The following is a 27,628-nucleotide window of genomic DNA, read 5'->3' as shown; positions in this document are numbered from 1 at the left end:
CAGCCTCCTAGAAGGCCCATGCCAATGAGCACTTGTCAGAGCCACTGCTGCCACTGTCCCTGTCCCCACAGTGAGCCACAGCCGCCCCCTACCTCTGCAGGGGACCCTCCAACCCCAGCAGGTAAGTCCGGCCCAGTCTCTTATGAGGGCACCACTTTTTTCCCTGGGTCCTGGTGTGCACGATACCCAGTGTGTGCCCTCCAAGAGTGAAGTTTGTTTCCACCAATCCTGTGCAATTCCTGTGGTCAAACACCAGTGGCCTTCAAAGTCAGACCTGGGGGCTCCTCCTCCTGTTGCAGACTCCGAGACTGGGGAGTCCAATGGGGAGCTCAGAACTTTCACTCCTGTGGGAGAACTTCTGTGGTGTAATTATTTTCCAGTTTGTGGGTCGCCCACCCGGCGTGTATGGGATTTGATTTTATTGCGATTACGCCCCTCCTACCATCTCGCTGTAGCTTCTTCTGTGCCTTTGGATGTAGGCTATCCTTTTTGGTAGGTTCCAGTGTTTTTTTGTCAGTGGTTGTTCAGCAGTTAGTTGTGATTTTGGTGTTTCCATAAGAAGGCGTAAGCTCACGTCCTTCTACTCCACCATCTTGCCTCCTTCCTCCCTGCTAGTTTTGATTTGACCCCTCTAATCTCTCAAGTCCCTGTGCCCCCACCATTACACTCAAATTGCTTTTATCAGCTGCCAAATCCAATGAACAGTTGTTATATTAATCAAACAGACTTATCAGTAGGTTCTAACCACTCCCTCTTCCTGAAAATATTTTCTTCCCTGTTTCTGAGTCCCAAACCTGCCTCTCAAGACCTGGTCCTCTACCTTTTTGTTTCTGCCTGATTTCTTGGATCCTGGGCTCTGCCCACCAGGCCTCCCTGGACCTCCTTAACTGTCTGTCTACCTGGACCTCTGCCCACAGACAACCTACACCTTTCTAACTCTCCCCCACTCCTTCACCTGGATATCCTGACTCAACCTCTTATCATGAACTCTGAAGCCTTTCTGAAGAGCCAGCCAAGCCCTGGTCTATTTGGTTTCACTACTTAAGATCTAGTAAGGCCTGGCTCCATCTCTGACTGAGCCTGGAGCCCAAAAATAATGGATATGAACTTCTAGCTCCTTAAAGAACACAGTCAATCTTCCTAACAGTATTAGAAAACTCTTGGTTAAGAAAGCTGAAGTTGATTGCCAAAAATAATCAATGTCAAACCCTTATTTGTGTTTTCTTCAGTGGATCTATCTGTTTAGATTCTGTTATTTGAATGATACCAGAATATACTTTGCACTCTGATGCCTAGAAAAGAAGAGGACTCTTTTAGATTTCTCAGGGAACTGGACAAGAATAGAAGACGTCTGGGCCCAAATAAAAATAAAATTAAATGGCTACTAGAGTTAGCCCAGGACTGGAAGTTATTCAATCCTAGATTCCAATTTTTGCCCTTACTAATCCTAGTACATTTCTTAGGACTAAAGCCACATACCTAGATGCATCAAGGAATGGTCTGTAGGCCAAGTTGATCCATTCTTCTCTATTGGATGAATATTTTGGCTCCCGGGGTGTTTCTCTCATGGTGTCCAAATCCACTAAATAATGGCATTTATTGATGTCAATCTGCAACAGAGAAAGGCCAACTCTTCATCAGTAATTGCAAAGGTCCTTTCAGGGTAAGAAACATCAACTGTAATCCTAAGAATTCCCACAGGGTTTTAGAAGCACGAACATCTAAGTCCTCAGAAAATGTTACCAGTGCTCTCTTCACTCAGCTAAGAGTGCTGGGTGTTGGGGTGTTATTTAGGCTCCTGAGGGCAGGGGTGATACATGCACTCACCCAGCCAAAGTTCACTTTGCTGTGCACCTGAAACTAGCACAATATTGTAAATCAATGATAGTCCCAAAAAAATACAGTACACAAGTATCTATGAGATTAAATAAAAACCCAAAGATGGAAATCATTATTGTGATATTGTGATTTATAATAAAATTTTTTTTTGGTCTTCTTCCAAGGTTTCTGGTTCAGTGCACCCCAAACCCTTGTAATTTCCTAAGCGATAAGAGCAATGGGAGCATCTTTTGTTATAATATTCAGTCTCTTGTCCTCAGTTCCTGAAATCCTTTCAAAGCCATAATGGTGAAAGGGGTGTCTTGTTATTCATAACAAGCCCCTTTCAACCGCAACTGAGCTTATGTTAATGAGGTGACTTTCCAAAATCCTGTAAAGATGGGAGGGGGTGCTGGTCACCAGTTGAACTAACCATGTGAAAAGAAGGTTGGACCTTTCAGTCGCTGGGGGAGGGGGAGGGGGGAGGAGCTGGAGATTGGCCAATGGGTTAATCAATCATGCCTGTGTAATGAAGCCTCCATAAAACCCTAAAAGGACAAGTTCGGAAAGCTTCCAGGTTGGTGAACACGTGGAGATTCGGGAAGAGTGCTGCACCTGGAAAGGGCATGAAGATCCCCACTCTTCCCCCATACCTTGCCCTATTCATCCCTTCCATCTGGCTGTTCCTGAATTATATCCTTTTATAATAAACCAATAATCTAGTAAGTAAAATATTTCTCTGTGTTTGCCACTCTAGCAAATTAATCAAACACAAGGAGAGGGTCATAGGAACCTCTGCTTTATATCCAGTCAGAAGTATAGGGAACAACCTGGACTTACAACCAGCACCTAAAGTTCAAGGAGGGGGTCATGGCTCCAATCTGTAGCCAGGCAGTCAGAAACAGGTAACAACCTGGGCTTAAGACTGGCATCTGAAGTAGGCAGGAGAAGGGGGCAGTCTTGTAGGACTGAGCCCTCAACCTGTGGAATCTAATGGTATCTCTGAGTAGACAGTGTAAGAATTGTGTTGCGTTGTAAGACACCCAGATGGTGTCTGAGAATTGCTGTTACTGTGGAGAACCCCCCAACACTCAATATTAGAAATTGGGTCCCAGAACCCTCTTAATTACTAACGTAGTCAGCTAAAGAAAAGTAAATCTCAAAGGAAAGTTGCATTTTTTACATGCCACTATGTTACACATATTATTTTTTAAATCATTATATAAAGGCCTATAGGGGATTATTAATGCCTATTTTATAAATGAGGAAGCCAAGACTCAGAGACAAATTATATAACTTCATTTTTTTCAAGATCTATATTAAGCCCCTACAATGTACTAGGCATTAATAAGTTAAAGCTAATGATACAGAATTAAATAAATAGCATGCAGTTCTTGCCCTAAAAGGATTTATAATCCTAACCAAAATCATGTGAGTTTATAGTAGAGCCATATTTGGACTCAGGTCAGTGTGACTTCCAAAGTCATAAATCAAGACTGCCAAAAATGACCGAATCAGAGGGGAAGTGCCCTCAGGAGCTCATTTAGATGTTTCTTAAAAATTAAAACCAAAAATGATTTGTCCTAGAATGTCAGGTTTCAGCTAAGATAAAAATCATTTGAAATATGAATAGAAATATAGCAAATCTCGTATTTAACAGTGAACGGTTGAAAGCTTTTCCTTTGGAATCAGGAATAAGTCAAGGCTGCTTATTATCATTACTCTGTTCAACACTGTACTAGAGGTTCTAGTCAGCAGGGTAAGATACAAGGAAGAAACAAATGGCAGAAGAAATGAAAAGAAACAAACAAAAGTCCTTCATTCATCACAATGATATGATTGATATATATAAAATCCAAAAGAATCAACATAAATTTTTGGGATTAAGAGAGTTTATCAAACTTTAAACTATTTATAGAATGTAAAATTAACATCATATGTTCCTATATAACAGTGGTAAACAACAAATTAAATTACATTTTAAAAAATTATGTATTTTCAAATTACATTATAAAAATATCATTTAAAAGGATATGAAAACACGTGTCTTGGAATAAATCTAACGAAATATGGGCAAGTCCTCTATAAAGAAGTATAGAATTTTATTGACTAGTGTCTATCAACTGATGAATTTATAATGTGGTATATTCATATAATCAAAATGTGGTATATACATGCAATGGAATATTATTCAGTCTTAAAAAGGGTACATACTACAACAAAGATGAGCCTTGAAAACATTGTGCTGAGTGAAAGAAATGAGACACAAAAGACCATATTTTGTGTGACTCCACTTAACATGAAATGTCCAGTAGAGGCAAATCCATGAAGACAGAAGGCAGATTAGTGGTTGCTAAGGATTGGAGGAGTGACAACTTAATGCACATAGGTTTTTTTTGGGGGTGGGGGTGGGGGATGATGAAATGCTCTGAAATTAGATAGCGCTGGTGGTTGTATAACATTATGAATGTACTGAAAGCCACTGAAAAAGTTCTGGAGGTAGAGAGTGGTGATGGTTGCACAACAGTGTGACTGTTCTTAACGCAACTGAAGTGTATACCTAAAAATGATTAAAATGGTAAATTTGATGATAAAATATTGTTGAAATATGAATTTTACCTCAAAAATTTTTTTGATAAACAATAAAGTAGACCTTATTAAATGAAGAGATAAACCTTATTTCTAGATTTAAGACTCACTATTATAAAGATGTAAATTCTAAATAAATTGATAGATTAAATGCAACCTCAATAAAAATGCCAACAGACTTTTTTGATGAAACTTGACAAGCTGAGTCTAAAATGTATACGGAAATGCAAAAGGACAAGGATAGCCAAGGCACTCTTAGAAAAGAACAAGGTGGGGACTTACTTACTATAAAGTTATAGTAATTAAGACAATGAGGTTATTAGTGCAGGAATATAACAGACCACTGAATAGAACAGAGCCTGGAACAGATACAGGCACATAGGGACACTGATCTATGACAGAAGTGACACCTCAGAGCAGTGGTGAGAGTATCTCTCTTCACTAATTGGTGCTGGGACAACTGGATATCCATGGGGGAAAAATGAAATTGGACCTCTGTACACAATGAATAAACAACAAGGTCCTACCGTATAGCACAAAGAACTATATTCAATATCCCATGGTAAACCATAGTGGAAAAGAATATAAAAAAGAATATGTGCGTATATATCTATATCTATATCTATATAACTGAATCACTTTGCTGTATAGCAGAAATTAATACAATGTTGTAAATCAACTATACATCAATAAAAAAACTGATAACGTAAAAAAAATCAACTTCAGATGGATTACAGAACTAAATGTGAAAAACAAAGCTCTTGGAAGATAATACGGCAGACTATCGTCAAAATCTTATGTATGGCAAAAGTCATTTTAGACAAACACAAAAAGTATTAACTATAAAAGAAATGATGAATAAATTTGACTACATTAAAATTGGAAATATCCGTTCATCAAAGACACCAATAAGAGAGTAAAGAGATGAGCCACAGAATGGAAGAAGATACATGCGACACATTAACAATCAAGTATTCATATCTAGAATATAGAAAGAACACCTGCTGATCAGTAAGGCAAAAATGGACCATTCAACAGAAAAACAGGCAAATGACTTGAATAGGTACTTCATAAGAAGAAATCTAAACAGCCAAAAACAAGTGAAACAGTACTCAACCTCATGAGTAACCAGGGAAATGCAAATCAAAATTACAATGAAAAATTACAATACCAAATGTAGGCCAGAATGTGGAACAATTCTTATACGTTGCTGGCGGGAGACTAAGTTGGTACAAGATTTTTAGAAAACTATTTGGCAGAATCTACTAAAATTGAACATATGCAATTCTTGTGATCCAACAATTCTACTCCTTGGTATTACATTGAACCATATGGAATCATTAATATGTGACTGATCCACAAAAATGGTACTTTCAGGGACTTCCCTGGCAGTCCAGTGGTTAGAACTCTGCACTTCCACTGCAGGGAGGCACAGGTTCAATCCCTGGTCAGGGAACTAAGAATTCGCAAGCTGCATGGCGCAGGAAAGAAAAAAGGTAATTTCACATGGTTCAAGGTAATGTATATCCAACGGGAATGCATGAACCAAAAGACAAGTTCAAGAATGTTCAAAGTGGGGACTTCCCTGGTGTCGCAGTGGTTAACAATCTGCCTGCCAATGCAGGGGACATGGGTTTGATCCCTGGTCGTGGAAGATCCCACATGCCGCAGAGCAGCTAAGCCCGTGAGCCACAACTACTAAGCCTACACTCTAGAGCCCGCGAGCCACAACTGCTGAGCCCGCGTGCCACAGCTACTGAAGCCTGCACACCTAGAGCCTATGCTCCTCAACAAGAGACGCCACCGCAATGGGAAGCCTGCACACCACAACAAAGAGTGGCCCCTGCTCACCGCACCAGAAAAAGCCCATGTGCAGCAACGAAGACCAAATGCAGCCAAAACTAAATAAATAAATTTGTTTAAAAAAAAAGAATGTTCAAAGTGGCATTATTTACACCTGGCCCAGACTGGAAAGAACCAAACAACTATCAGAAGTAAAATAATATAGTCATACAATGAAATACTCTACTGTAATAAAAGAGAACAAACTACAGCTATATTCAACAATGTGTAATTACAAACAAAACACTAAGTAAAAGGATCAAAACACATAAAAATGCAATATGATTCCATGTATATGAAGTTCAAAAATAGACAAAACTAATTTATGTTGTTTAGGAATGCATATAAAAGTGGTAAATCTAAAGAGAAAAGCAAGGAGATTATTACCATAAAAGTCAGGAGACTCCTGAAGGGGGAACTGGATAGTGATCAAAAGGAATTGTTGGGGGAGCTTCTGGGTGCTGGTAATGTTCTAGTATTTAACCTGGGATGATTACACAGGTATTTGTTCTATTATTATTAATTATTATTAATTTACTGTACATTTATGTTTTGTGCACATTTAGGCTTATGGGTTATACACAATTGAATGTTTGAAAAAGCGCGTATAAAGACAACTTTGTAATCTCTGGCTTACAGTAAACTCTGTTCTTCCCCAACCTCTAACTCACAGTAATGTTCTCATTCTCTCCCACCATTATTTATATGTAAAAGAGACTTCAGTCTCACATCTGTCTCTACATATGGGCTATTCCTCCGGGGAGAGAAAGCACACTGAGAATTGACGTCAGACCCAATTCCATTCTTCATAACTCTCTAAAAATGACCCTTTGCATAAACACTCCAGGAAGCAGCCTTTTTGGTCTGAACACCCACTCTGTAGCTCCCAAGGATTTTAAAAACATGAAACAAGTTTTTAAAAGCTTTGCCAGCGCCATGCCTCTGTAATCAAATCGAACCAGCAAGGGGTAAAGATTCATGGTCTCATGCCTAGACCTCCTTTGGTGAGGGAGCTCTGAGTATGACATTTCAATACTTGACCTCAGCCTGGCCTTTTCTGGCTAGGCATACTACAGGTCTGACTATCTAGTTTTGCTGCTGGATACATGGTCTACCAGAGATGTGGGTAGTAACTAATTAATACCCAACTACACCAGTTAGCTTTAGGCTTCACTCATCACACCATCCATATGCAAATTTCATTTAAAGTTTTTAGAAAGATACTAAGGCAAAATCATATTAATTGAAATACTAATCCATTTTTTAAAATGCAACCTCTTTTCACGCTTCCTGAGAAGCAGCTGCTGAACATTCTTTTTTTCTAGGAATCAGTTACTGAACAACTAAAATACACAAGGACAAAGTTCTCCGGCAGAAAATGGTTAAGTATGATCAAGGGCAGATTCTCTAATAGAGAAGAAATACAGTGGTTAAAAAAGGAGCCCCAAATAAAAAGGCAACCTATGGAAAGAGAAAAAGTATTTGGAAACCATATATCTGATAAGGGGTTAATACCCAAAATTTATAAGGCACTCATACAACTCAACAGCAAAAAGCCAAATAATATGATTTAAAATGGGCAAAGGACCTGAATAGACCCTTTTCCAAAGAAGACATACAAATGGCCAACAGGTACAGCAAAAGGTGCTCAAATATCACCAATCATCAGGGAAATGCAAAACAGAACCACAACGAGATTATCACCTCATACCTGACAGAATGGCCATCATCAAAAAGACAAGAGATAACAAGCAATGGCGAATATGTGGAGAAAAGAGAACCCTTGTACTGTTGGTAGGAACAGGAACTCGCATAGCCATTATGGAAAACAGTATGGAGGTTCCTCAAAAAAAATCAAAAATAGAACTACCATATCATCCAGCGATCCCACTTTTGGTATGTATCTGAAAGAAATGAAATCACTACCTTGAAGCAATATCTGCACCCCTGATGTTGAACTCATAGAAAACAAGTAGAATGGTGGTTGCGAGGGCCTGGGGGAAATGGAGAGATGTTGGTCAAATTTCAGTTATAGATGACGAAGTTTTAGGGATCTAATGTACAGCATGGTGACTACAGTTAACAATACAGTGTTGCATACTTGAGATCACCTAAGAGAGTAGACCTTAAATGTTCTCACCACAAATAAATGGTAACTACATGAGGTGATGGATGCGTTAACTAATGTATTGTGGTAATCATTTCACAATATATACATATATCAAATCATCACATTGTATACCTTAAACTTACACAATGCTATTTGTCAATTATACCTCAATAAAGCTGAAAAAAAATTTTATTTAAAAAATTAGAGGCTTCCGGTCAAGATGGCAGTGGGGGAGGACGTGGAGTTCGTGTCTCCCCACAACTAGGGCGCCTGCCAGACGCTAGTGGGGGACCTAAACGCCTAAGGAGACAGGAGGAACCCCTCAGCGACGAGGTAGGACAATGGGGGGAGTGAGAGGGGAGGAACAGTGGAGGCTGGACAGGACTGGCGCCCCTGAGGGGTGGCTGGGAGTGGGGAGGGGTTCCCACGCCCGGAGGAACCCTGATCCTCCGAGACATTTCCCTGCCCAATCAGGCCCGGGAAGCCTGTGGGGCTCCCAGGCCGGGTCCTCCATCCTCTGAGGCCCCCTCGGTCCTAGGGGTGTAGGAGGAAGGTGGGGGGAGAAGAGGAGAAGCTGGCGGGAGGGGCCCTCGAGGACTGGAGGATCCAGGGAGGTGCAGAGGGCATTTGCCCCGCTCACCCAGGCCTGAGAAGACTGCTGGGCTCCCAGGCCTGGCCCTCCATTCTCCGGGGTCCCCTCCAGCCTCATGGTTCCTAGGGGTATGGGGGGCGGGGAAGAGGAGGGGAGGCAGATGATGGGGGGAACCCTCCAGGACCAGAGGATCAGGGGAGGCCCAGCGGGCATTTCCTCTGCCCACTTGGCCCCAGAAAGGCTGCCAGGCTCCCAGGCCTGGTAACCCGCCCTCTGAGGCCCCATCTGGGAGCACTGATCCTAGAGGCGTAGGAGGGAGGCGGGGGGTGGGAGGCAATGGAGAGGCTGACGGGGAGGGGTCCTCCAAGATAGGAGGAGTAGGGGAGGCACGACGGGTGTTTCCCCCACCCACTTGGCCCCGGGAAGACTACTGGGATTCCAGGTCTGCTCACCTGCTTTCTGGGGCCCCCTCTGTCATGTGGATCCTAGGGGCATAGGAGGGAGGGATGGGAGAAGAAGAAGAGAGGCCAAGAGGGAGGGGCCCTTTGGGATGGGAGGATCAGGGGAAAACTCAGCTGGCTGGCTGGCTGGCGTTTCCCCCGCCCACTTGGGCCCAGTGAGCCTGCTGTGGTCCTGGAGCTGGCCCTCCGCCCTCAAAGGCCAGAGGCACTCCTGGGCCCCTCCTGCTGAGATGAGCCTAAGCCCCACCCCCAACCCCCCAGGGCCTTTTGCGGCCCTGTGGTCCTAAGCAAAGGCCCTGCCCACTGCCTAAACCCCACTCTCCACAGCCAAGGCTTTTTTTCCTTTTCTCCTCTTTTTTACTATTATGGTTCTGTTTTACCTTCCAGTTCTTGTTTCATCTATATTTTTATTTTTTTATTCTTTGTAACATATCTGTTGGTTTTCTAATCTTATTTTATTTTTTACTGTTTGTTATTATTCTGTTCCTATTTTTCCTTTTTCTTTTCTTTTCTTTTTTTTTTTTTTTGCCACCCTGCATGGCTTGTGGGATCTTGGTGCATGAGACAGGGGCCAGGCCTGAGCTCCTGCAGTGGGAGCTCTGAGTCCAAACCACTGGATTAACAGAGAATCTCAGACACCAGGGAATATTCATAGGAATGAGATCTCCCGGAGTTCCTCATTCTTGGCACCAGACCCACCTCTACCCAGCAGCCTACAAACTCCAGTGATAGAAGCCTCAGGCCAAACAACCAGTAAGACAGGAATACAATCTCACCCATCAAAAAAAAAAAAAAAAAAAAAAGAGACAACAAAAAACTAGATCACAGATGAAGGAGCAAGGTAAAAACCTACAAGACCAAATAAATGAAGAGGAAATAGGCAACCTACCTGAAAAAGAATTCAGAGTAATGATAGTAAAGATGATCCAGAATCTCAGAAATAGAATGTAGGCATGAATTGAGACAATACAAGAAATGTTTACAAAGATCTAGAAGAACTAAAGAACAAAAAAACAGAGATGAACAACACAATAACTGAAATGAAAAATACACTAGAAGGAATCAAGAACAGAATAACTGAGGTAGAAGAACGAATAAGTGAGCTGGAAGACAGAATGGTGGAAATAACTGCCAAGGAGCAAAATAAAGAGAAAAGAATGAAAAGAATTGAAGACAATCTAAGAGACCTCTGGGATAACACTAAATGCACCAACATTCAAATTATAGGGGTCCCAGAAGGAGAAGAGAAAAAGAAAGGGTCTGAGAAAATATCTGAAGAGATTATAGTGGAAAACTTGCCTCACATGGGAAAGGAAATAGTCACCCAAGCCCAGGAAGCGCAGAGACTCTCATACAGGACAAACCCTAAGAGAAACACACCAAGACATATATTAAAACTAACAAAAATTAATTCAAAGAAAAAATATTAAAAGCAGCAAGGGAAAAGCAGAAAATAACATACAAAGGTATCCCCATAAGGTTATCAGCTGATTTCTCAGCAGAAACTCTGCAGGCCAGAAGGGAGTGGCAGGATATACTTAAAGTGATGAAAGAGAAAAACCTACAAGCAAGATTACTCTATCCAGCAAGGATCTCATTCAGATTTGACAGAGAAATCAAAAGCTTTACAGACAATCAAAAGTTAAGAGAATTCAGCACCACCAAACCAGCTTTACAACAAATGCTAAAGGAACTTCTCTAGGTGGGAAACACAAGAGAAGAAAAAGACCCACAAAAACAAACCCGAAATAATTAAGAAAATGGTAATAGGAAAATACAAATTAATAATTATCTTAAATGTAAATGAATTAAATGCTCCAACCAAAGGACACAGGCTAGCTGAATGGATACAAAAACAAGACCCATACATATGCTGTCTATGAGAGACCCACATCAGACCTAGGGACACACAGACTGAAAGTGAAGGGATAGAAAATGATATTCCATGCAAATGGAAATCAAAAGAAAGCTGGAGTAGCAATACTCATATCAGATAAAATAGACTTTAAAATAAAGACTGTTACAAGAGTTAAGGAAGGACACTACGTAATGATAAACGGATCAACCTAAGAAGAAGCTATAACAGTTATAAATATTTATGCACCCAACAAAGGAGCACTTCAATACATAAGGCAAATGCTAACAACCATAAAAGGGGAAATCGACAGTAACACAATAATAGTAGGGGACTTTAACACCCCACTTACACCAATGGACCGATCATCCAAACAGAAAATAAACAGGGAAACACAAGCTTTAAATGACACAGTAAACCAGATAGATTTAACTGATATTTATAGGACATTCCACCAAAAGTGGCAGAATACATTTTCTTCTCAAGTGCACATGGAACATTCCCCAGGATCCATCACATCTTGAGTCAAAAATCAAGCCTTGGAAAATTTAAGAAAACTGAAATCGTATCAAGCATCTCTTCTGACCACAACGTTATGAGATTCAAAATCAATTACAGGAAAAAAAACTGTAAAAAACACAAACATATGGAGGCTAAACAGTGTGCTACTAAATAACCAAGACATCACTGAAGAAGTCAAAGAAGAAATAAAAAAAAACATAGAAACAAATGACAACAAAAACACGATGACCCAAAACCTATAGGACTCAGCAAAAGCAGTTCTAAGAGGGAATTTTATAGCAATTCAATCTCACCTCAAGAAACAAGAAAAATCTCAAATAACAATCTAACCTTACAACTAAAGCAACCAGAGAAAGAACAAAGAAAAGTCAAAGTCAGTAGAAGGAAAGAAATCATAAAGATGAGAGCAGAAATAAATGAAATAGAAATGAAGAAAACAATACCAAAGATCAATAAAACTAAAAGTTCTTTCTCTGAGAAGATAAACAAAATTGATAAACCTTTAGCCAGACACATCAAGAAAAAAAGGGACAGGATACAAATCAATAAAATTAGAAATGAAAAAGGAGAAATCACAACTGACACCACAGAAATACAAAGGATTATAAGAGACTACGACAAACAACTATATGCCCATAAAATGGACAACCACGAAGAAATGGACAAATCCTTGGAAAGATACACTTTCCAAGACTGAACCAGGAAGAATTAGAAAATATAAACAGACCTATCACAAGTAATGAAATTGAAACTGTAATTAAAACTCTTCCAACAAACAGAAGTCCAGGACCAGATGGCTTCACAGGCGAATTCTATCAAACATTTAGAGAAGAGCTAAGACCAATCCTTCTCAAACTCTTCCAAAAATTGCAAAGGGAGGAACACTTCCAAATTTGTTCTATGAAGCCACCATCACCCTGATACCAAAACCAGACAAAGAAATCACAAAAAAATAAAATTACAGGCCAGGGCTTCCCTGGTGGCGCAGTGGTTGAGAGTCCGCCTGCCGATGCAGGGGACACGGGTTCGTGCCCCGGTCCGGGAAGATCCCACATGCCGCGGAGCGGCTGGGCCCGTGAGCCATGGCCGTTGAGCCTGCGCGTCCAGAGCCTGTGCTCCGCAATGGGAGAGGCCACAACAGCGCGAGGCCCACATACTGCAAAAAAAAAAAAAAAAATTACAGGCCAATATCACTGATGAACACAGAGGCAAAAATCCCGAACAAAATACTAGCAAACAGAATCCAACAACACATTAAAAGGATCATACACCATGATCAAGTGGGATTTATCCAAGGAATGAAAGGATTCTTCAATATACGCAAATCAACCATATTAACAAATTAAGGAATAAAAACCATATGATCATCTCAATAGATGCAGAAAAAGCTTTTGACAAAATTCAACATCCATTTATGATAAAAACTCTCTAGAAAGTGGGCATAGAGGGTAAGTACCTCAAGATAATAAAGCCCATATATGACAAATCCACAGCAAACAACATACTCAATGGTGAAAAACTGAAAGCACTTCCACTAACATCAGGAACAAGACAAGGATGTCCACTCCCACCACTCTTATTCAACATAGTTTTGGAAGTCCTAGCCACAGCAATCAGGGAAGAAAAAGAAACAAAAGGAATACAAATTGGAAAAGAAGTAAAACTGTCATTGTTTGCAGATGACATGATACTATACATAGAAAATCCTAAAGATGTCACCAGAAAACTACTAGAACTAATCAACGAATTTGGTAAGGTTTCAGAATACAAAATTAAGAAATCTCTGGCATTCCTATACACTAACAACAAAAAATCTGAAAGAGAAATTAAGGAAACACTCCCATTTACCATCGCAACAAAAAGAATATAATACCTAGGAATAAACCTACCTAAAGAGGCAAAAGACTTGTACTCAGAAAACTATAAAACACTGATGAAAGAAATCAAATATGACATAAATAGATGGAGAAATACACCATGTTCTTGGATTAGAAGAACAAATATTGTGAAAATAACTATACTACCCAAAGCAATCTACAGATTCAGTGCAATCCCTATCAAACTACCACTGGCATTCTTCACAAAATTAGAACAAAAAATTTTACAATTTGTATGGAAAACAAAAGACCCCGAACAGCCAAAGCAATCTTGAGAAAGAAAAGCAGAGCTGGAGGAATCAGGCTCCGTGACTTCAAACTATACTACAAAGTTACAGTAATCAAGATAGTATGGTACTGGCACAAAAACAGAAATACAGATCAATGGTAGAGGACAGAAAGCCCAGAGATAGACCCACGCACATATGGTCACCTAATTTATGACAAAAGAGACAAGAACATACAATGGAGAAAGGATAGCCTCTTCAATAAGTGGCACTGGGAAAACTGGACAGCTACATGTAAAAGAATGAAATTAGAATACTACGTAACACCATACACAAAAATAAACTCAAAATGGATTAAAGACCTAAATGTAAGGCCAGACCCTATAAAACTCATAGAGGAAAACATAGGAAAAACGCTCTTTGACATAAACCACAGCAAGATCTTTTTTGACCCACCTTCTAGAGTAATGAAAATAAATAAACAATGGGACCTAATGAAACGTAAAAGTTTTTGCACAGCAAAGGAAACCATAAACAAGACAAAAAGACAACCTTCAGAATGGGAGAAAATATTTGCAAATGAAGAACGGACAAAGGATTAATCTCCAAAATATACAAACAGCTCATGCAGCTCAATATCAAAAAAACAAACAACCCAATTAAAAAATGGGTGGAAGACCTAAATAGACATTTCGCCAAAGAAGACATATAGATGGCCAAGAGGCACATGAAAAGATGTTCAAGATCACTAATTATTAGAGAAATGTAAATCAAAACTACAATGAGGTATCACCTCACACTAGTCAGAATGGCCATCATCAAAAAATCTACAGACAATAAATGCTGGAGAGGGTGTGGAGAAAAGGGAACCCTCTCGCACTGCTGGTGGGAATGTAAATTAATACAGCCACTATTGAGAATAGTATAGAGATTCCTTAAAAACAGAACTATCATATGACCCAGAAATCCCACTGGGTTTGCTGAGAAAACCATAATTCAAAAGGACACATGTACCCAAATGTTCACTGCAACACTATTTACAATACCCAGGACATGGAAACAACCTAAATGTCCAACGACAGATGAATGGATAAAGATGTGGTACATATATACAATGGAATATTACTCAGCCATAAAAAGGAACGAAATTGGGTCATTTGTAGAGATGTGGATGGACCTAGAGTCTGTCATACAGAGTGAAGTAAGCCAGAAAGAGAAAAACAAATACTGTACACTAATGCATATATGTGGAATCTAGAAAAACGGTACAGATGAACCTATTTGTAGGGCATGAATAGAGACGCAGATGTAGAGAACGGACATGTGGACACAGAGGGGGAAGGGGAGGGTGGGATGAACTGGGAGATTAGGTTTGACATAAGTACACTACCATGTGTCAAATAAATAGCTAGTGGGAACCTGCTGTATAGCACAGGGAGCTCAGCTCGGTGCTCTGTGATGACCTAGATGCATCAGATGGGGTGGGGGGTGGGAGCAAGGCCCAAGAGGGAGGGGATATGGGGATATATGTATACGTATAGCTGACTCACTTCACTGTACAGCAGAAACTAACACAACGTTGTAAAGCAATTTTACTCCAATTAAAAAAAGTACATAAAAATAAATAAATAAATAAATAAAAAATTTTTTAAATTAGAAGAGGAACTCTAAGTCAGAGGCCTAGATTCTTGTCTGGGTTCCATAATAAACTAGCTGGGTGACTCCCACTGATTTAAGTTTTTTATACCTCAACTTCTTCTTCAGTAAAAAATAAGGATAATACCATCTACCTCAATCAGTTGTAATGAGGATTAAATGAGATGACTCGTTTACATAAAACTTGCAAACTATAAAGGACTAGTATGCAAATAGCTGTAATATTAGAAGGAATCCTAATTACTTCTGTGAAATGTGAGAACTTGACTAATACAAAAGAACCTTGGAGCATTAGAGCCCGTTACAATCAATTATTCTTGTTGTCAACCTAGATTGGTGTTTACTGTCAATTCAAGGTATGCCCAATGTGTAGGACACAACAGTTACAATATTAACGACTCATAATCCTTGATTAGCAACCTCCACTAAATAATAGCGAAATGAATCTTCTGTACTCAGAGAAATAGAAAAGAAACTTATTGTTACCAAAGGGAAGAGGGAGAGGGGAGGGGCAAATTAGGAGTAAGGGATTAACAGATAGAAACTACTACACATAAAATAGATAAGCAACAAGGCTTTACTGTATAGCATAGAGAATTATACCCACTATCTTGTAATAACCTATAATGGAATATAATCTGCAGAAATCCTGAATCACTATGCTGTACACCTGAAACTGATGCAATATTATAAATCAACTATACTTCAATTTAAAAAAACTGGAAAAGTCAGTCTTCTGGGCATCATCAAAGCCTTTATTAAGTACCTATACTTAGGTGAGTCCTAAAGCAGGGTACATAAAATTCCTGTAAGACATGTCTCTGGTTTTAAACTTATAATTTAGGTCAGGAAATAATATTAGTGCATATGAAATACAGAAAGTATTATAAGTAGAGTTCAGAGAGGAAGAAATCACTGGGGGCTACAGTAGTTGAAAAGCTTTCCTGGAGATGGTGGCAAATGTTAGAACAGAGAACAAAAGGCAGAAAGGAGCATGGTTTACAGGGGAAAGAGGTGGAATATCTGCTTGTCCCAGGAGGTGTGTATTGAGAAACAAAATGAGAGAGAGGCGGTCTGAGGACTGATAACGGAGGACCCAAATTAGGGGAATCTGGATTTTGTGCATCAGGAATCTACTCTAGGTTTTTTAACCAAAGAGTAATATAATTAAAAACGGGTCTCAGAACGAGAGGTCCGTATTGGCTATGCTGGGGAGGGTGGGGCAAGGAAGTGTTGGAGGAGAAGGCTGGGAGGACTCTAGTCACTATCACAGTATCCAGCTGTGGAGTGACCACACCTTGAAGCCCTATGGCAGGCAGAGCAAATGAAGGAAGCAGGAAGGGTAGATCTCAGGTCTATTTCAAAGGAAATCAATGACACCAAGACTTCTAATGCAGTGAACTGGAGAAAAGAAGGAATTGCAGTGAAGAATCAGTTTAGGTAAGATCGAGAAAAGATGATAACTTGTGTTTCATCACCTGAGGTGGGAAGAAACATGGTGTATTCAAGGAAATGAAAGAAGGCCCGTGTGACTAGAATACTGAGTTAAGAATTTTCTTTTTTTAAAATATTTATTTATTTATCTACTTATCTAGATATCTATCTATCTGGCTGCACCAGGTCTTAGTCGCGGCACATGGGATCTTTTAGTTGCAGCACGCGGGATCTTTAGTTGTGGCACGAGGGACCTTTTGGTCGCGGCACACGGGATCGTTAGTTGCAGCAGAGGGACCTTTTGGTCGCGGCATGTGGGATCTTTAGTTGCAGCAGAGGGATCTTTTAGTCGCGGCATGTGGGATCTAGTTGCCTGACCAGGGATCAAACCCAGGCCCCCTGCATTGGGAGCACGGAATCTTAACTGCTGGACCACCAGGAAAATCCGCTGAGTTAAGAGTCTTCTGTTGCAACTGCCTGGAACGCTCCCTGCTTCTACCTCAGAAATTCCTACTCACCCTTCAGATTTTAGCTAAAAATGATTTCCTAGGGGAGACTTCACTGTCCACTTAAACCAGGACAGGTCCCTAAATTACATGCTCTCATATCAACCAATACTTCTCCATTAAAACACTGCATAATTATAATTTATGAATCAATTGGGAAAATCGTAAATTCTATGGAAGCTGGAGCTGTATCTGTCTCCTTCATGCATGCATTCCAAAAACCTAGTACCTAGCATAGTACAAAGCACACAGTAGGCGCTAAGTAAATATATATTTAACAAATGTACCCAAGAGTGCATGAATAAAAAAGTGAAAGATGAGGGAGGAAAAGGTAAAAGGGTAGGAAAAGAGAAGAAAAGAACAGAGAGGAGCAGAAGGCCCCAGATAAAGTCTGGGGAGATACCTGAAGTACTGGGCAGAAGAAAGTGGCATTAGTAGGGTATGAAAAGACCCCTTAGGGAGGTCATAGGAGAAGGATCAAAGAAGTACACTGTTTTGAAACTCGGGGAGGGTGGACTTCAAAAGCCACAGAAAGGCTGTGGAGGAGGCTGAAGACTGAGAAAAAATAACAACAGGAATGGGTTTAACAGTTGTCCCAAACAATAAATTTATTACAGCTTAGAATGTCGTGTGGGGACAAAGAAAGAACTAATAGTCTAACCTCCTTTTCTCAGTGACCTTCCCTGCTGCCTATCCAGCCGCCTGAGCCAAGCCCCCACAAGTCCTAAGGCAGGAAGGATGTGAACTTGCATTCATGCATCTATCAGTTGGAAACAACAATGACGCACATAGCTGTAAAAATAGAGATCTCTGGCAAGGGCCAACGTGAAGTTCAGGGAACATCACAGAGAAACCATCTCCATGTAGAAAACATCTTATTTCTCAAATGTCACTGAAAATTCTCTGGTAAACAAATGCAATAAAGAATCCTCTAAGAGTTTAAGGTGATGATGTGAAAGATCAATCGAAATCAATCGTCCTGTAACCGCCAAGGCAAGTGGGAGGACTGAAGCTGAAAAAACTGTTTAGACACTTTGCCCAGAGCTAAGTAAAATTTGGTTCTAACTGAGGCTACCAAACAGCAACAACGGCTGACATACACTATGAATTTAATACTGAACTTTTAAGCAGTTCTCAGGATGTCCCCTTTCTTTACAAAACATGTAATAGATTTTGATTCATTACATGTCTTCATGTCCCTCTGTGAGCAACTGTAGTGAGGCCCAGGACTCCTTACAGCTGAGCATTCTAAGCTCTGTGAAGGCAGGGACTGAGTCCCTCTTGATCAACACTGTCTCGCTGGTGCCTGATACAGTACCTGGCACACAGCAGGCAGTCAAAGTATTTGCTGAAGGAAAGAATGGTCACCAGCTGCATCAGGATGCTGGATAACTTCAAACACCAAAACTGAGACCGACTATCTGTAAGTGCCAAGAATTTCTTCCCTTAGCTTCTAAGCCCCAGGAGGACAACCTATTTCCTCAAAAATATACAACAAAGATCAAATCACATTGTGATAAATCTACTAAAAAGTCTCTAGCTATCAAAACGAGTTCAAGTTCAGTAAACTGGCTACTAATTTTGAGTAAGGCTACACAATTCATCATAACAAGATTTGATTTACTTAGATATTTTATAGAATAAAAAAATTAAAGTATGAGAGTTGCCTAGAAAAATCAATTTAAACAATTATTCTGGGATCCCACTACTGCGAATAGAATATGTAACTCCCTTCAGATCTATGAGTGCATTCCTGCTCTTGGGAAGGGGATTAGAGAACACAAAGAACACAGAAAATGAACAGAAGAATCACATTTAAGAGTAAACCAGGGACTTACCTGGTAGTCCAGTGGTATAGAATCCACCTTACCATGCTGGGGACACAAGTTCAATCCCTGGTCAGGGAACTAAGATCCCACATGCCGCAGGGCAACTAAGCCCGTGTGCCTCAACTACTGAGCTTGCATGCCCTGGAGGCTGCGCGCCACAACTAGAGAAGAGAAAACCCGCATGCCACAACTAGAGAGAAGCCCGTGCATTGCAATAAAAGATCCCCCATGCCTCAACAAAGATTCCACATGCCGCAACTAAGACCCGACGTAGCCAAAAAAAAGAGTAAAGCAAAACTCCACATGGATACTCCTTGCTTATTCTCAATTCACAGACAAGATGTTAGAGACAACTAAGTCCAGTTCTACAAGCTTGCAGAACTTTCTGCATGCAAAGAATTTCTCTGAGAAGATACCTTTTGACTCCGTTTTAGCCACAACGTTTCATTATAAAGAATATAAATGTATAAAGAAATCCTATTGTATATAATCCTATTATACTTAGATGTGGATTATGCCAGCAAGGAATCATAAAACAAACAAGTATTTGAAAAAGCTAACTCTCTGAAATGACACCAATAGAAAAGCAGAATAATGCTCTGAACCCCTTGACCCCAACCAAGAGCTCTTCTTATTTAAACCTGTCTAATATTACCATGCATGTCAAGAAATGGGACCTCTATATACTCTACCCCTAGCTCTAGCTCTGTGATTTAGGGAAGTTCTTAACCTAGCCTCAGAGGTTTTACCATCTCTTCAAAGGGTTTAGACTACAAACCACTAAAACTTAACTCTTAAGGATCACTGTGGAGAAAATAATTTCATTATAATTGTAAATATACTCCACATTGCTGATTCTACTCTTCTCAAACTACTGCTGTTCATCATTAGATGTATTTTCATATTGAAGGACATCCCTATACTAGAGGTAACAAATACACAGGGTCTGCTTTTCATATTGCCAAGACATGGGCAATTAGAAGGTCTATGTTACTACTAGCACTGAACATAGCTGAAGATACATATTTGTCAGGAATGGCAAAGGCAAAATGAGATCATTCAGTTCTCTGAACTCCTTAAATAGTCAAGGAGCTATTTAAAGCCAAGATATTATCATTGTTATTCTGACATTGTTAAATATGTAAAGGGTTAGGGAAATTTTGTGGGCTTGTGTGCTTGAAAAAATGTTAAATTTTTACAGAGCTTCTTCAATTCCAAGGGCTTTATCAATGTACAGGCAGATGAATACCCAGGATAGTGGTAGTGCCACTCAATGAAGCCCAATCTACGTATCTCTTAGTTCTCAAGAACACATCTCAATATAAACAAACCTACTATTTTGTACAAAATGCATTTTCAGAAAACTGAGAAGTCATGGGCAACTGTTTAATTTCTTTTGTTTTACAACAGCAAATTCAGGGTTTCTTCTGTAAATCTGATTTTTTTTTCCCTTTGCCCGCCATGCGGCTTGTGGGATCTTAGTTCACCTACCAGGGATCGATTGATCCCAGGCCCTTAGCAATGAAAGTGCCGAGTCCTAACCACTGGACCACCAGGGAATTCTCTGTAAATTTGATTTTTAAAAATATCAGTTTATATAAAATATTTTAAGACTACATCTATAATATAGAATGAAATTCATCAGTTTTTATGACTGAAGTCACTATCACTACCGTCTTAAGAAAAGTCTATTAAGTGCCAAATTAGGGAAAAAAAGAAAAATACATCACACAACTTTCAGAAAACTTCTATTTAAGTTGAGTCATATATACAAAAAGCTACACACCATTTTTGTCAAAAATTTCCATTTTTTCTTTAAGGTTTTTATATTGTCACTGCAATTTAAAAGAAGACCAGGGCTTCCCTGGTGGCGCAGTGGTTGAGAGTCCACCTGCCGATGCAGGGGACACGGGTTCGTGCCCCAGTCTGGGAAGATCCCACATGCCGCGGAGCGGCTGGGCCCGTGAGCCACGGCCGCTGAGCCTGCGCGTCCGGAGCCTGTGCTCCGCAGTGGGAGAGGCCACAACAGTGAGAGGCCCGTGTACCACAAAAAAAAAAAAAAAAAAAAAGAAGACCAGAGGAAGACAAACATATAGATACCTACCCTTTAGGAGTGCACTACCTAAGATGGACAATACCAGATGAATAAACTTTAAATGGCATTCAGCCAAGAGAATAAAGCAATTATGCCAAAGTAGAAATAAAAAGTAACAGAAAGTTAATTTTTAATCATCCAGAGTTGGCAAAACATGCTCACAAATTTTTCTATTATAATTTTCTCTGCTTAATCAGTTGACTGACGTTATTATCAGTTCCTGGTATATATTTTGCGTTCCAAGAAGAAAAGGTTTTTAAATTCAAACCTTTCACAGTTGTTTTCATCACCCATTCAAAAGGATATAAATTCAATAAATGAAGCTCTGCCTAGGTTAATATCTGCATCAACCTCTGAAATTATATAACTTGTTCTGTACATGAATGTTGGGAAAAGAGAGGTAGGGGAAACAGACTGGGAAAGGTGATAATTTTCTGGTGATTCTTATGCTGGGTTTCGATGGGTAACTTTGTTAGCTTATTTGAAATTCTGTGAATTCTCAAAATATTAATAGCAAAATATATTCAGGAGTAGCGGTTATTTATGTACTGTTGTTTCTAGTAACATAGATAATTGAAGGGTGGCTATAAATGGATTTTTTGAAAGATTAAGATTTTTAGATTTTTTTAAACGGAAATGGATGGTGCATAATTAATAGGGGATTGGAGAGGGTAAAGAGCCATGGGAAAATCATGTCACAATAACAAAATAAAAAGAAATATAAGACGCTCTCCTCTGCTCAATCTGCAAGAACTCCTGTAGAAAACAAGATCCGTAGTTTGAAAAGTGGTTTGGCAAACTATCTGGAGGAAAGGCAGCAGAAGAGTGGCATTACAGGAATAGCAAACTACCTTTGTAAAGACTCACAGGTGTAAATGAGCCAGACAGGCCAGGTGGAAGAGACTAACTTATTTGAAGCAGCTGTGGCTCCCAGGCTTTGAATTAGTGTTTCTGTACACGACCCCGACTGGGGAGTTCAGAAGCATCCACGTGAAAACAGACCTAACATAGCTAAAAGAAAAGTAGAAAAGTATTCTATCTTCCTGCAATACATCAAACTTGATAGGGAACCAGCTAGGACACAAATCTGCCAAACACTAAGCTCTGCCAACTCACATCAGAAACAAACAACAGAAGAAAGTGACACTGTATCTTAAGTGACTCTGAGGTCACAGATAGTATACTGAAGGTCTTTGTAACCAAGAGATGATATTTTCAATTTCTGTCCAAGCTAAAGGTTGGGATTTTGGAAGAGAAAGATACGGGAAGTGAACAGCAGGATATAAACAATGGAGTCAAATCACAGGACTGTATTTCTGAATTATGGCTTATAGACTAGTGAGTTCTTGGTAAGGGTCAGGATACATCTCACCAAGACCAGAGTGAATGTGCTTAGAAAAAGTTACAACTAAATAAAGAACATTTTAAACTAAAATCTGAAGGAGGAAAAAAACACCCAGAGAAAATCATAAAATCAGACACTCTAGTCCAAAAGATGTGATATTAAAACACACACACACACACACACACACACAGAAGGAAGAACTTAAGTTTCAGGAGAAAATAGAGAAGAGAATTAGAAATAGAAACCTATGGCCTCAAACATCAATGAAGCATTTAATCTAACATGTTAAAAGAAGGTGACAAATAAAAAACCAGAGTAGGTACTTTTCCATATTCCTTCAGCTGAGTCCAGCTGAAAACCCTGGACATTATGCATGAAACAAATATAAGACAACTAGAAAGAGTAGATGAAAGAAGGCAGACTGGCTAGGAACCTCAGGACCCCAGGAACAATATTTTTAGACAATAACCACTCTATTCCAACAGTGATAATTAATTTTATGTGTCAACTTAGCTAGGCCACAATACCTAGATATCTGGCCAAACATCATTCTAGATGTTGCTATGAAGGTATTTTTAAGATAAGATTAACATTTAAATCAGTAGACTTTGAATAAAGCAGATTACCCTTCATAATGTGGGTGGGCCTCATCCAATCAGCTGAAGACCTTAAGAGAAAAAGAAGTATTCTCTCACCCCTCTAGGAAGAGAAAATTCTGTCTCCAGACTGCCTTCCGACTGGAGCAGCAACATCAATTCTTCCCTGGGTCTTCAGTCCACCAATCAACCCTGCAGACTTTCAGACTTACCAGCTCCCACAATTGTGAGTCAATCCCTTAAATCAATCTCTCTCTAATACACACAAACACACACACACACACACACACATACGTACATGCATGCATACATACACACACATTCTATTGATCTCTATTTCTCTTCAGAAACCTAACATACTGGCCAACACGCCATCAAAAACATGTCATTCCACCCATACCTCTGAAAGTAAATGTCCAGTGGAGAGCCCAGCTTTCCACCTTCATCAGGCTGTAAGAGGGACCCCTCCTCCCAGAGTGGATGGTGTCAGAAAAGACCAAGTAGGGATCTGGGCAGTAACCAGCTACCCCTCTCCCTCATCACCCTGTGGCAACAGTGGAAAGCATGCAGGGAGCCTGGACTCCCAGCTACCTGGCAGTATAATGAGACACCCCTCCTCTTACACGCTGAGGTGGTCTCAGACAGAGCCTAGTGGAGAGTCAGGACTTTCACTACTGTCCAACAGTAATGAGGCCAGCCCCCTCCAATGACATCAGTCGAGGCTATGTGGAGAGCAGGGACAAGGTACCCCTGCCCCTCTCAGCAAGGCAATATCGGTATAAGCCTAGTAGAGAGCATGAACTCTTGCTGCCATCCAGCAGTAACAAATACTCCTGTCCAGCTCCAGGTGTCAACGGAGGCCAAGTCGGGAACCTGGACTTCCATTCCCCATCTGGCAGTAACAAGGCAACACACTCTTTCTCCCATCGCTGTAGGGTCAGAGGAAGTTGGCTAAAACAGAAGCTTTAAATAAGATCCAGAGTTTCATAATACTAAAAATGTCCAGGTTTCAATGAAAGGAAGATCTCAAGACATGACAAATGACAACAAACAAACTCCAACATAGAAATGACAGAGATGTTAAAATTATCTAACAAAGATTTTAAAGCCACCATAATAAAAATGCTTCAACGAGCAATCACAAACATGCTTGAAACAAAAGAATAGAAAGTCACAGCAGTGCACCTGAAACTATCACAATGTTGTTAGTCGGCTATATTCCAATATAAAATAAAAAGTTAAAAAAAAAGTCACAGGAAAGAAACAGAGGAAGTAAAGAAGAATCAAATGGAAATTTTAGAAATAAAAAGGACAAGAACTGATACTAAAAGCTCAGTACATGTGCTAAACAGCAGAACAGACGAATCAGAGGAAAGATCAGTGAAGTAGAAAACAGAATAATAAAATTTTATAATCTGAATAACAGAAAGAAAAAGGACTAGAGAAAAAACAAGGAGAAGAGAGCTTCAGGAGCCTGTGGAACTGTAACGAAAGATCTAACACTAATGTCATTGAGTCCCAGAAGGAGAGAAGAAGAGGGCAGGGCTGAAAAAGTACTAAAATCATGGCCGAAAGCTTCCCAAATTTGGCAAGAGACTTAAACTTATGGAATCAAGAAGCTGAGTGAACCCCAAACAGACTAAACTCAAAGAAATACACTCTAAGACATATCATAATTCAACTTCTAAAAACAAAGAAAAACTCTTGAAAGCAGCCAGAGAAAAATGACACCTCACCTACAGGGGAGAAACAAGTAGGGTGACAACAGATTGCTCATCAGAAACCATGGAAGTCAGAGGAAGGGGCATAATATTTTTCAAGTGTTAAATGAAAAAAAAACTGTCAACCAGAATTCCATATCGAGGGGAAAGCAAAACATTTCCAGATGCACACTGGTCAGAATGGTCATCATCAAAAAGTCTAAAATAATAAATGCTGGAGAGGGTGTGAAGAAAAGGGAACACTCTTGCACTATTGGTGGAAATGTAAATTGATGCAGCCACTATGGAGAACAGTATGGAGGTTCCTTAAAAATCTAAAAATAGAATACCATAGGATCCAGCAATTCCACTCCTGGGCATATATCTGGAAAAGATGAAAACTCTAATTCAAAAAGATACAGGCACCCCAGTGTTCACAGAAGCACCATTTACAATAGCCAAGACATGGAAACAACCTAAATGCCCGCTGACAGCTGAATGGATAAAGAAGATGTGGCATATATATTTATTCAATGGAATATTACTCAGCCATAAAAAAAGAATGAAGTAATACCATTTGTAGCAACATGGATGGACCTAAAGATTATCATACTACCCGCAGTAAGCAGACAGAGAAAGACAAATATCATATTATATCACTTACATGTGGAATCTAAAAAAATGATACAAATGAACTTATTTACAAAACAGAAATAGACTCACAGACATTGAAAACAAACTTATGGTTACCAAAGGGGAAAAGGGTGGAGAGGGATAAATTAGGAGTTTGGGATTAACAGATACACATACTATATATAAAATAGATAAACCATCAGGACCTATTGTGTAGCACAGGGAACTATATTCAACATCTTGTAATAATCTATAATGGAAAAGAATCTGAAATATATATATGTATAACTGAATCACTTTGCTGTACACCTGAAACTAACAAAACATTGTAAATTAATTATACTGCAATTAAAAAAAAAAGACATTCCCAGATGAAGGAAAACCAAGAAAATATGTTGTTAGCAAACCTACCCTGAAAGAATGGCTACAGGAATTCGTGAAACAAAATGGAGATGATAAAAGAAGAAATCACATAAGATAAGGAAGGAAGAAACAACAGAAAGAGTAACAATATGGATGAAAATAATAGATTTTCTTCTCTTGAGTTTTCTAAATTATGTTTAGAGGTTGAAGCAAATATTATAACATGTTCCAAAGTGGTTCTCAATATACATAGAGGAAAGATTTAAGACAATTATAAACAGGGGAGGGTAAAGGAATGCAAAAGGAGGTAAGATCTCTACACATCACTTGAACTGGTACAGCCAATCTGGAAAACAGCTTGGCAGTTCCTGAAAAAACTAAACATATACCTACCATATGAGCCAGCAATCACATTCTGGGGCATCTATCCCAGAGAAATTAAAATGTATATCCACAGAAAAACCTGTACACAGAGATTTATAACAGCTTTATTTGTAGGAGCCAAAAACTGGAAACAAAAATGTCATTCAATAGGTAAATGGTTAAACAAACTCTAGTATATTGATACCACCAAATCCCACTCCGAAATACAGAGGAACAAACTACTGATACAGTATGAATGGATTTCAAGAGCATTATGCTGAGGGGGAAAAGGTAATTTCAAAGGTAAGGTAACACATTACATAATTCCAGTTATATAAAATCCTCAAAATAACAAAATTACAGAGATGGAGAACAAATTAGCAGTTGCCAGGGGTTAGGGATGGTGAAGGTGCACTGTAACTAGGAAGAAGTAGTACAAAGATGATTTTGTGGTGTTGGAAGAGTTCTGTACCTTGATTGCAGTGGTGGTTCCATGCATCTATACATGTGATAAAACGGCACAGAACTATACTAATGCCAATTTCCTGGCTTTGGAATTATACTAGAGGTACACTGGGGGAAACTGCATGAAGGGTACATGTACCCTTCTCTGTACTGTCTCTGTAACTTCCTGTGAATCTGTAATTATTTCAAAATAAAAAGTTTTTAAAAATGAAAATAAAGCAGCAAGGAGCCTCAAGATCTGGGGGGATGGTATATGTGACTGAACTATTTAACTTCTATCTATGAGAAGGGTATATCTTTCTCAAAACAAACTCAAATAATATAAACTGAATGGCCAAAACTCACGAAAACCCTTCAACATGACAGTAGAAATGGAGAGGACTGAACAGGTTGATGAGACTTGAAAAAGAAATAATAGAAACAATATTAATCAAAAGAAAATATCAACCTTGTTTTCTAAAAAATAAACTAACCTGTCTTGTAGTAAATGCTACAATATTAAGGCAATAAATAATACGAATCTTTTTAGTAGTGTGGCATCTTGGTAGGTAACATAAACCTATTTAGTTCTATTCCTTACTAAAGACAGGCAGAGACAGCTATAGAAATCCGGGTTTTTGGTAATTTAAGGATCTCACTATTAAAACAAGAGGAAGCAGAAGCATTTATTTCTTTCAGTCTGGCATCTGTTAATGAATACTGAAAACGTTCATTCAATTAGTATCTGTCAGTGCTGGGCCATGTGGGTGA

General features: G+C 39.5%; 1 protein-coding gene across 4 annotated transcripts in view; it reads right to left on the bottom strand.

Annotated features, from left to right (window-relative positions):
• Window positions 1–27,628, bottom strand: part of ALG9 (ALG9 alpha-1,2-mannosyltransferase) — a 91,236-nt gene that overhangs the window by 23,010 nt on the left and 40,598 nt on the right. For all 4 annotated transcript variants that reach the window (XM_081239460.1, XM_081239458.1, XM_081239461.1 and 1 more), the window contains exon 14: window positions 1,480–1,610. In XM_081239460.1, the coding sequence (XP_081095586.1) occupies window positions 1,480–1,610 (131 nt within the window). The remainder of the gene's footprint in view (window positions 1–1,479; window positions 1,611–27,628) is intronic.

This window comes from Mesoplodon bidens (genome assembly GCF_964165515.1).
Source record: "Mesoplodon bidens genome assembly, chromosome: 7".
Lineage (NCBI taxonomy): Eukaryota > Metazoa > Chordata > Mammalia > Artiodactyla > Ziphiidae > Mesoplodon > Mesoplodon bidens.
The sequence above is the reverse complement of the archived record's forward strand: the minus strand, read 5'-3'. Positions and strand labels throughout refer to the sequence as shown.